General features: G+C 52.0%; 3 protein-coding genes across 3 annotated transcripts; all 3 read left to right on the top strand.

Annotated features, from left to right (window-relative positions):
- Positions 1 to 1,274: 1,274 nt before the first annotated feature.
- Positions 1,275 to 1,718, top strand: IUM83_05194 (putative retroelement; the record flags this gene model as incomplete). Its single annotated transcript, XM_067929317.1, has 1 exon — positions 1,275 to 1,718. The coding sequence occupies one exon, from the start codon at positions 1,275 to 1,277 to the stop codon at positions 1,716 to 1,718; it is 444 nt and encodes a 147-aa protein (XP_067794807.1).
- Positions 1,719 to 1,804: 86 nt separating this feature from the next.
- On the top strand, positions 1,805 to 2,269 carry IUM83_05193 (putative retroelement; the record flags this gene model as incomplete). Its single annotated transcript, XM_067929316.1, has 1 exon — positions 1,805 to 2,269. The coding sequence occupies one exon, from the start codon at positions 1,805 to 1,807 to the stop codon at positions 2,267 to 2,269; it is 465 nt and encodes a 154-aa protein (XP_067794924.1).
- A 7,510-nt stretch (positions 2,270 to 9,779) lies between these two features.
- IUM83_05192 (uncharacterized protein) lies at positions 9,780 to 10,445 on the top strand (the record flags this gene model as incomplete). The annotated part of the gene is made up of 1 exon (XM_067929315.1): positions 9,780 to 10,445. The coding sequence occupies one exon, from the start codon at positions 9,780 to 9,782 to the stop codon at positions 10,443 to 10,445; it is 666 nt and encodes a 221-aa protein (XP_067794925.1).
- Between the last annotated feature and the right edge of the window lie 539 nt (positions 10,446 to 10,984).

The following is a 10,984-nucleotide window of genomic DNA, read 5'->3' as shown; positions in this document are numbered from 1 at the left end:
GCGCCTCTCAATTGGGAATTTGAGTCGTACCGGCATGCAAACAAGTTTTGCTGTTGCCACCCGCGCCGGATGCGGCACTCCGCCTGCCGGCCTCCCCACCCCCTGCGCAGCCCGCCACTGTGAGTGCCGCTGGCAACGCAGGAGATTCGCGAAGAAGCTCCGGCTGAGACGAAGCGCGCAAATGGTTGCCAAAAAGACGAGCGCTATAGCGTCATCGCCTTTATCATGCATGACAACCACATGATTGTCTGCCTCTCGGAACAAAATCCTCAACAATTCCCACCCTCTTGGAGATGGGACTTAATGGTTTGTCGGGGGATAAACAGCCAGCCAATCAGAATCGTTTGATTAATTCCGAGGCCCAGATACGGACGGAGAAACCAGGGCCTTAGCTTAAAAACATGGAGCCTTTGCTGCCCTGTAGTGAGTGACATCTACTTTATCTGCTTCGACACCCCTTCTGCTCAAAGGCTCGATTGCTAGGTTCAAGACCAAAACGGAATTTCTTCCGGGTTCGCGAATGTCCCCGTATGATTGCAATATTGCATATAGTACGGTTTTTCACACGAAAAAGAGAAAACCCAAAAATTGTACCCACCGCAGCTAATGTGATGCCTGCTACGAGCGCACATATGCCCTAGAAATAAAGCTCAGACGCTAGCCGTCTTGTCACAGTAGTATCCCTGTCAAGAAACGCCTACGACCCCTAGAGGTTCCGACCAAGGGGTCCTGAGCTAGTCTTAAGTACGAAAATGGGCGATGATCGTGCACACGTTTTTGCTCCATTTTGATAATATATCTGTCAGTTTTAACGCTGTTTCAGTGTTTGGATAAGGAGAGACAATAACAGTGTATTTCGCGTCGAATGCTACAATCCAAGGTCCAATAGCATGTCTTGATGAAAAGTTATGGTCGCTTATATTTTTTCCATTACAGTGCGCGCCAAATCAATAGTACCCCCAAATTTGAAGTACGGTTTTGGCAGTTGCTCAGCGAGTTGAGCGCTGCTATTTAGATATGTAGTCCCTACTGTGAGTACTATTAGGGGGGTTGTGCTAACAATCGGGATATCGGACTCCTTAACAGGGCTCCCATACAAAAAAACATTTTTGGCTACTGCGACATGAAATAGTACCAGGCATTTTTTTTGTTCAACCATACAAACTTCTATATTAAAATAGTGAAGGTCAGTAGCTAGTAAACGGATGGCACAGAGCGCATTGTGATCAACGGTCGTGCGCGCCCGGGGCCTCCCTCCTCGCTCTCATTATTAAATGGGCCGCGGCAAGGTCCTGAGCAAGGAAGAGCACTGGTGGGTCGTCGGCCTGGCCGACGCGGGGCTGTCGCTGCACGAGATTGAGCGCCGGACCGGCCGCGCACGGACCAGCTTGAAGAGGGTCGTTGCCGAGGAGAGAGGGCCACAGTCCGACACCGACACGGGCAAGGCAGGCAAGGCAGGACGGCAGGCGTCTCTCAGCGAGAGGGAAACCAGGCTGCTGGTGAGGGCTGCAGCTACAGGAGCACACACGGCGGCAGAGCTCAAGTCGAAGTACGGCTGCAAGGCCTCTCTCCGCACGGTGCAGAGGCTGCTGCACGACGTGGACTTTCTTGTCTACACTAAGATGGACCAGACATTGCCTCTTACGGCCGCGCACAAGCAGGCAAGGATGCTGTTGGCTGAGACGCACATCCTGACCCTAGGCAAGTACCCTTTTTGACTTATTTCTTGCACGAAATATTGCTAATTGTTTTTACTGTAGTCACATGGAATTACACTATTTTTTCAGACGAAAAATAGTTTAATCTGGATGGGCCGGACGGCTACAAGTACTACTGGAGGGACCTACGCCGTCCGGCCCAGTCGTACATCCGGCGCCAGAATGGGGGTGGCAGTATGATGGTCTGGGGGGCGTTCAGCGCCGAGGGGAAGAGCCAGCTAGCAGTTCTGCGCGGTCGCCAGAACTCTGGCCACGATGTCCATACTCTTTCGGAGTATTTACTCCCGTTTGCCCACAAGCATCACGGCACGGATTTCCTGCTTCAACAAGATAACGCGTCGATCCACGTCTCCAGAGAGACGAAGGAGTTCATGGACGAGATGGACGTCAAGCGCATGGAGTGGCCCGCGCGATCCCCTGACTGTAACCCGATCGAGAACATCTGGGGCAAGATGGCTTCACGTGTCTACGCGCATGGACGACAGTACAACTCAGTTGCAGAGCTCGAAAAGGCTATTCTATTAGCCTGGGAGTCGATTGAGAAGGAGTAATTGAGTCGATGCCCCGCCGGTGCCTTGTCGTAGTTAAGGCGAAGGGTGGACTGACAACCTATTAACCACCTCTATTTTAATATAGACGTTTGTATGGTTGAACAAAAAAAGTGCCTGGTACTATTTCGTGTCGCAGTAGCCAAAAATGTTTTTTTGTATGGGAGCCCTGTTAAGGAGTCCGATATCCCGATTGTTAGCACAACCCCCCTAATAGTACTCACAGTAGGGACTACATATCTAAATAGCAGCGCTCAACTCGCTGAGCAACTGCCAAAACCGTACTTCAAATTTGGGGGTACTATTGATTTGGCGCGCACTGTACAACCGTTTCACCCAGAGGAAATACAAACTGGGTGTGGTTACCCTACCGCATATCCTAGAAATTCGCTCCTGGTTGGCCAAACACACACACACACACACACACACACACTCACTCACACACACTCACTTACTCTCACCCACACACTTACTTACTCACTCACTCACCCACTCACTTACTTACTCACTCACCCACACACTCACAAGGTATGATATCAAATTAGAAAAGCGATACGACACATCTTAAAGCGTTGGTGGGGCCGTAAAACGCCCTTTGTAGATCTCTCCCAAATGCTAACCCCGGCCTACTGAGCCATTTAAATAGCGACAAACGCGAGCAGACCAAACAACGAGTACAAGCAGCTCCTTCTGTCCAAATTCAGTTCTGTGCATTGTATGAATGTCTATATGTATTGTACGTACTCATTAAGATGTTCACTTAGGTTACAGCTTCGAGTTTGCAGACCGCTTTGATCGAGGACGCCGCTTATACTGTATAATATACTGTTATACAATCTGGCCTCAGAATGCGTGATGCTGGACATTCAATGTGACTTGCTTATAAATCGATGGCAGTCAGCTGTAAATGAAAGGTCTGGGGACCGGCAAATCAGAATGGCGTTCTTTTTATATATAAGAACAGGCGTTTAATAAGCACTTATTTGCAAAATAGGACATACCAGTCTACAATCGTACTAAAATAAAAAGAAGTCTGAAGCATATCATCAGCGTAGTGTAGTGGTTATCACGTCTGCTTTACACGCAGAAGGTCGCCGGTTCGAACCCGGCCGTTGATACGATTTTGACCACAATATTCATGTCCTCACCAATTCTCCGCGCTCCCACATCCGCAAGCATATAATCCTTCGTCTTTCCCCCGGCACCGTCAACATGTAATCGAGTACTTCAATAACTCGAACATGACTTTCTCCATGGCTTCTAAACTCACGCATGAAACCATTGGCCGGATTCCGGGTTCCCGCAATTGATACCGACAAAATCGTTAATTATTTATTTTTGTTATGGGCGCTCCATCGATAAGTAAAACCACCGCGAGCGGCGGAGACTTTGTCATTTTCAGCAAGATGCGGCGACGCGGTGGAGGATCGCAAACAATAATGCCTCGGCGTAAACGATAAAAAGGAGTGGGTAGACAAGAAGCCGCGCGTCCTCGAGCAATTGAAAAGCTAGGTGAGGATGTCGTGAACAAGATCTGAAGCTACTGGGGCCCGTGGGACACCAACTAGGCGTACAGCTTTTACGCCATCAAACCAGTGAGCTGTCCTAAAACAGTTTAAGTCAATTTCCGGAAAATACTAGTCCATACCACAGCAGTATCTATCCAGTTATGCCTCGGTGCATCCTAAATGCACTAAGTGTCACGGAGATAGGCTAAAAAACGCTCTCCCAACAAGGCAAGCATCAGCAATACTTCGACGTGGGCGCCAAGAAAACAAAAGACGAAGCTGAACGCGAACCATCCTTCCACAGTGCAGTTCGTTTCAGCAAAGTGTTCTGAACAAAGCTTCGTGTCGAGGACCCATCGGAGCACACGGAGGGAAGCCCACCGCCTCTGGCTTGCGGCGAATCGGCTGGTCTCATCCATGATCGGTGTATTTCGAGCACTGATAGGTGTGAACGTTGGCCATGTTGCAGTGTCCGCCGCGACGGCAATTCGCGCGGCGTTGAGTATCGGAGGGTAGGAGCAGGTAGCGGTAGATGCGGTGGGTGCTGTGGATGTGCGTATGCGTCGAATGTGTGGCGTGTGTTTGCGTGAGTGCGTTTTTTAGTTTGTGTGCGGTTAGGTCTGTTTGGAGTGGCCTCGTGGTCTAGTGGTATGATTCTCGCTTCGGGTGCGAGAGGTCCCGGGTTCGATTCCCGGTGAGGCCCCGTCTTTGCTCCGCACGCCTTGATCCGCCTTGATCCGCCTTGATCCGCCTTGATCCGAGCTGTTCATTGCCGGCGTCGGTTTTGCCGCGCCACAGCCCTGCTGCAGCCAGCCGCCACCTCTGCGTGCCTGGACGCCGACCATGTTAAAGGGTGATGCGTGCGCGTGGCTTCACACTTGGCGCGCCATTGTGTGTGCGTGCGTGTGCGTGCGTGTGCGTGCGTGTGCGTGTGCGTGTGCGTGTGCGTGCGTGTGCGTGCGTGTGTGTGTGCGCGTGTGCGAGGCTTTGTGGCGGCGTCCAATGCTCAAGATGAGACGCGCAGGCTGCGTGTGCATGAGGACGAGCGCGTGGGAGCGCGTCTGGATGTTCAAGCTGCGTGGATGCGCGGGTGGGTGCATAGTATTTGCATATGTAGGAGTAGGGTGTCCATGACTTTGCACAAGTCTGTATTGCTTAGTGGTTTAGTACCGGGTTTTTGACTCGAAGGTCGTGGGTTCGATTCCCACAGATGTTTGCTTTTCTTTTTGCCAACAAGAGAGCATAGTAGGCAGGCTAGAAGCTAAAACTCACTCAATCAATCTTACTTTTGGTTTTGCAATCTCGGCCCGAAGCCGTCTTTAAGTGTTTCAAGCTCTACAGCTCGTAGTCCAACTTCCTTTTGGTTATGAGCCCAAGTACCGACACCAAGTTCAAAGTCGAGCCTTTCGACGGCTCGAACTACTCGCTGTGGAGCTACAAGATGAAGATGTACCTGATGTCCAAGGGATTGTGGGATGCGGTCAGCGGAGAAGCCGAGGTGGCCTCGGCGAAGGAGCAGCAAGCGCACGCGGCGATTGTGCTCAACCTCAACGACTCGCAGTTGATGCACGTGGTGACGTCCAAGACTGCGAAGGAAGCGTGGGACACATTGAAAACGTTCCACGAGACTCAAGACATGGCGAACCGACTGTGGCTCAAAGAGAAGTTCTCGGCGTTCAAGTTTACAGCATCCTCCGTCAGCAATCACGTAACGGAGTTAGAGAAGCTCGTGATGGATATGAAGAACGCGGGGTGTGAACCGAGCGAAGAAGACGTCTGTGCGACGATGTTGCGGAGTCTACCATCGAGCTACGAGAGCCTGGTTCAAGCATTTCGCATGTCAGTGAGCGATTTCAAGCTTGCAGACCTCGTGAGCAAGCTGATTGCGGAAGAAGTGCGTCAAAAAGGCCTCGACGCGCGTCGAAGAGGCGACCGCGCTTCTTGCCGGTAAGGGCAATGGAAAGCAGCAACAGAAGAAGAAGAACACGCGCGGGGGACGCAAGAAGGGATTCTCCGGAGCGTGTTTCAACTGTGGCAAGATGGGCCATTACGCGAGGGATTGCCGTTCTAGGGCAAGTCCCGATGATAGTATCCAAGACCAGTCAAACGTTGCGTTTAACGCGACCGACGCTTTTTGCGAGCGAGAGCTGGGTGATGGATAGTGGTGCTTCGGCACACATGTGCAAGACACGCGACGCCTTTCACGAGTACTCGGCTATAAAGACTGCGCGCAGCATATTGAGCGCAAAGAACAGTGCGAACTTGAAGATTCTCGGCTTTGGAACAGTTGTTTTGCGTGTCTGGACTGGAAGTTCGTGGATAAACGCGCGGCTGGAAAACACGTTGCATGTTGAAGACTTAAACAAGAACCTGTTCTCTCTGACGGCTGCAACAGCACGCGGTATGACCGTGACTATGGACAGCGAGCGGTGCGTTGTGAAACGCGGCAGCCAAGTTGTGGCGACGGGTAGGAAGCAAGGCAAGCTGATGTACCTCAACACTGATGGTGGTGAGGAGTGTCATGTGGCTGAAAACGACGTTGGTCTATGGCATCGGCGACTCGGTCACGTGTCTTTCAGCACGTTGAACTCCATGGTTAAGGACGGAAAACTCAGTGGTGCGCAAGTTGCACCTGGAACCGTGTGTGGTGTATGCGCGACTGCGAAACAAGCACGCAAGCCATTCAGTTCAACCGAGAAGGAGCTCGAAGCCAGGGAGAGTGCACGCAATGACACCACCGTGTGCTCTGATGTGTTGGGGCCTGTCACCCCCGCATCCAAGTCGGGCTACAAGTATATTGTGAGCTTTATTTTGATGAAAAGCCGTTTTGTGACGATCTATCCACTGCGCAAGAAGAGCGAAGTGTGTGAGGCGTTCAAGAAATTTCTCAAAGAGGCAGAAACAAGCGCGGGCATCAAGGTTAAGGTGTTACGCAGTGATAATGGTGGTGAGTATTGCAACGCAGCAATGGAGACTCTTTGCGACGACAAGATGGTCAAGCAGGAGTTTACGGTACCATACAACCCGCAGCAAAACGGTATGGCAGAGCGAATGAACCGTACTCTGGTCGAAATGACACGCTGCATGCTGAAAGAGAGCGGGATTGACAAGTCGTACTGGTGTGAGGCTATGATGACTGCAGCAGACATTCGGAACGTGTTGCCTAACACTTCAAACCCACACTCAAGTCCGTTCCAACTGGTTTACAAAAGGGAGCCACGTCTGGAGCACATGCGCGTTTTTGGGACCGAGTGCTATGCCCATGTGACCAAGCAAAAACGCAAAAAGCTGGATGACTCGGGTATCAAGTGCGTTTTCCTCGGCTACGCCAAACAGCACAAAGCATATCGACTGCTGGATCCAACTAACGGATCAATCGTGATTTCAAGGAGTGTGACGTTTGCTGAAGCCCCACTCGCTACGGCGCGTAAGGAGGGCAGCCAGGAGGTGATCGATATCATCGGCAACGACGAAGAAGAGGAGCGCACGGAAGAACCCAGCGTTGAGGAAGGTTTCCGCACACCCCCAACTCACCCACGCCGGGAACCTGATAATCACAGCGGGCCGACTGACTCTGTGCCGACGCGTGGCTCTAGCACTCCGGGGAGAGATGGCGAGGAGGAGTGGATGGTGCGTCCGGCACGCAAAAGGCGTGGAGTTGTGCGCTACCAGGACGAGTACCCCGGGACTCGACGTGGTGAGTTCAACTTGGACGATTTTGAGGGTGAGTTCGATTCCCTCTACTGTCTACTTACTGAAGACGACGACGGCGAGCGTGCTGTTTCATACGACGAAGTTATGCGCAGCAAGTACAAGGACGAGTGGCTGCGTGCCATGGAAAGCGAGATGAAGTCGCTTGAGGATCACCGCACCTGGACTTTGGTGGATATGCCATCAGACAAAAAAGGCAATCGGGTGCAAGTGGGTTTTCCGCATCAAGCGAGACCCGAGCGGGAAAATTATCAAGTTCAAGGCTCGTTTGGTGGCAAAGGGCTTCACACAACGCCCAGGAGTTGACTACACGGAGACGTTCGCTCCTGTAGCACGCAAGGAGTCCATCAACATGGTTGTGGCAATTGCTGCAGAGGAAGACATGGAGGCTGAAAACGTGGATGTTGACACCGCGTTTCTATACGGTGACGTGGACGAGGAACTCTATATGGACCAGCCAGATGGTTTCGAGGACCAAAGCAACCCGACTAAGAAGTGTTTGCTGATGCAAGCACTTTACGGCACGAAGCAAGCGGCGCGTCAATGGAACAGCAAGCTGAATAAGCACTTGGAAAGCCAAGGCTTTTGTCGATCGGCGGCGGATCCGTGTGTGTACGTTCGGCGTTCTGGCTCAAAGTTCAGCATTATTGTCGTCTATGTGGACGACCTCATGATCTTCAGCAAGACGAAAGCAGATATTACTGGGATCAAGGAGGCGCTGAAGCGTGAGTTCAGCATTAAGGAGCTTGGTGAGCTAAAGTACTGTCTCGGCATCGAGATCCACCGCGACCGTGAGAGCAAGGTCATTATCATGAACCAACGAGCGTATATTCAGCGACTCGCAGAAAAGTTCGGTGTAGAAAACTGCAAGGCAGTGCACACACCAGCGGATAGCAACTCGAAACTGGTGAAACCCTCGGAGGACGAAGTTTTCGCGCCTAAGTACCCGTACCGCGAGTTGGTGGGGCTTTAATGTACCTCGCAACTTGCACCCGTCCGGACATTGCTCAAGCTGTGGGTGAAGTGGCCAAGTTTTGCGAGTACTACAACAAGTCTCATTGGGTGGCCGCAAAAAGGATTTTAAAGTATTTGAAGACGACTCAAGACTTGGGGCTTGTGTTCAACGGCCGGACCAAGGGAGAGTTGTTCGGCTACGCGGATGCGAACTGGGCAGGCGATCTGGACACTCGGCGCTCGACTACAGGCTACGTGTTTTTCCTGAATGGGAGTGCGATTTCGTGGAAGTCGAAGCGGCAACCGACAGTGGCAACATCGAGCACGGAGGCAGAGTATATGGCCTTATACAATGCCACCCAAGAGGCAGTATGGCTGCGTCAGCTACTAAAGGACGTGGGGGCTGAGTGTGTGGGTGCTACTACAATATTCCAGGACAACCAAGGATGCATTGCGCTGGCCAAGAACCCAGCTTACCACTCACGTACGAAGCACATCCACCTGAAGTATCACTTCTTGCGCGAGAAGGTGGAAGACAAGATCATCGTGCTTGAGTACAAGCCGACAGACGAGATGGTCGCGGACGGGTTTACCAAGGCGCTGGCACGACCCAAGCACCGCCAGTTTATCGTTGGACTCGGCATGGACGACTAAGACGCCAGGCACAGCGCATCAAGGGAGAGTGTTAAAGGGTGATGCGTGCGCGTGGCTTCACACTTGGCGCGCCATTGTGTGTGCGTGCGTGTGCGTGTGCGTGTGCGTGCGTGTGCGTGTGCGTGCGTGTGCGTGCGTGTGTGTGTGCGCGTGTGCGAGGCTTTGTGGCGGCGTCCAATGCTCAAGATGAGACGCGCAGGCTGCGTGTGCATGAGGACGAGCGCGTGGGAGCGCGTCTGGATGTTCAAGCTGCGTGGATGCGCGGGTGGGTGCATAGTATTTGCATATGTAGGAGTAGGGTGTCCATGACTTTGCACAAGTCTGTATTGCTTAGTGGGTTAGTACCGGGTTTTTGACTCGAAGGTCGTGGGTTCGATTCCCACAGATGTTTGCTTTTCTTTTTGCCAACAAGAGAGCATAGTAGGCAGGCTAGAAGCTAAAACTCACTCAATCAATCTTACTTTTGGTTTTGCAATCTCGGCCCGAAGCCGTCTTTAAGTGTTTCAAGCTCTACAGCTCGTAGTCCAACTTCCTTTTGACCAGACCACTGGTTAGGGGCGGGTCGCACCTCTTCTCTTTTTGGCTCTTTTATTGCTAATAAAGTGGAGGTCGGGTCACAGCACATTTTCGCATTTCCCTTACGAAATTCACATGCAAGTCAGTATAACTTTTGCTCACAGTTAAGCATGGCCAGCCTCACAGAAGCAGCTGATCTAGGAGACGCCCAAGGGGCAACAGTGGAGAGCCCAGATGAGCGCATAGAGTGGAGCGATGCTCTCGTGGAGTCGCTGTTGTTCCTCCGGATGCACAAGTACGGCCCTGCCTTCAAGGGCTCGAAGAGCAAAGCGCAGCTGACTGCAGCCTGGACTCACATTCTAGATGATTTTAACGAGGAGAACTGCCGCTCATGCAAAGTATCGCAGCTCAAGAACAAGTTCCAGGGGTTGAAGACCACATTCAACAACATCAAGGCCAGTGAGCCCCAGACCGGCAATAGCACGGAACATCCGCTCGAATATCCTAGCATCTGGCCTACGCTGATCATGTACTTTGGCGATCTGAGTGGGATGGGAAACAGTGACTTCGGTCAAACGGGCTCCATCACCTCGGAGGCTTCACCCTCGCCAGAAGAGCAACCGCGCACCATTGTCACTGAAGGCGCGGCCAACAAGCGTCAGGCTCGAAAGCGTAAGATGGATCTGGCGAGCGCGGTGACGTCGATGGCCGAGTCACTAAGCTTACGATTGAACTCCAACGGGACATCTCATGACGTTCAGCTGCTTATGACCAAGTTGGCTCGAATGGAAGAACAGATCACCGCTCTCGATGTCAATCAACAGAAAACACTCTAGCTGATGCAAGCCTCCCTTGATGGGTCTCGTCAAGTAAACGCTGCTATATTGGCCTTCATGCAGAGTACTGCTGATAACGCTGTCACTACAACTACACCTGCAGGAACTGCTCAACGCGACAAGCAAACAGGTAATCTCTAATTGCGTCGCGCTTGTCGCGAGCTGGCTTTTCCTGTCCCGCCACTTCTTCTGTAGCCCACCATGCTCGGTCGATCTCCATCCAGTCTTCTATAGCCACAGGAGTAAGTGCAGGTGTTCCATCGAGGTCGATGATCCAGTTGTGAAGTACAAGGCAGCCTTTGATGATCAACGCCATGTCTGTAGGCGTTTGTAGCGACAGATCCGATTTGAACACTCTAAACTTGCCTTTGAGCCTTCCAAACTACTGCTCCACCGCAATACGTGTTCTACTGTGCACCAAATTATACCAACGATTGACTCGGGTCATCTCCGCGAGGATCGAATACGGGGTCAATACATTAGTGAGAAGTTGATAACCCGCGTCTCCAACGAGGTGCGTTCCGGGGGAAAATGTATCG

The sequence above is a fragment of the Phytophthora cinnamomi genome, assembly GCF_018691715.1.
Source record: "Phytophthora cinnamomi strain GKB4 chromosome Unknown Contig23, whole genome shotgun sequence".
Classification (NCBI taxonomy): domain Eukaryota; phylum Oomycota; class Peronosporomycetes; order Peronosporales; family Peronosporaceae; genus Phytophthora; species Phytophthora cinnamomi.
This window is presented reverse-complemented; position numbering and strand designations above follow the sequence as displayed.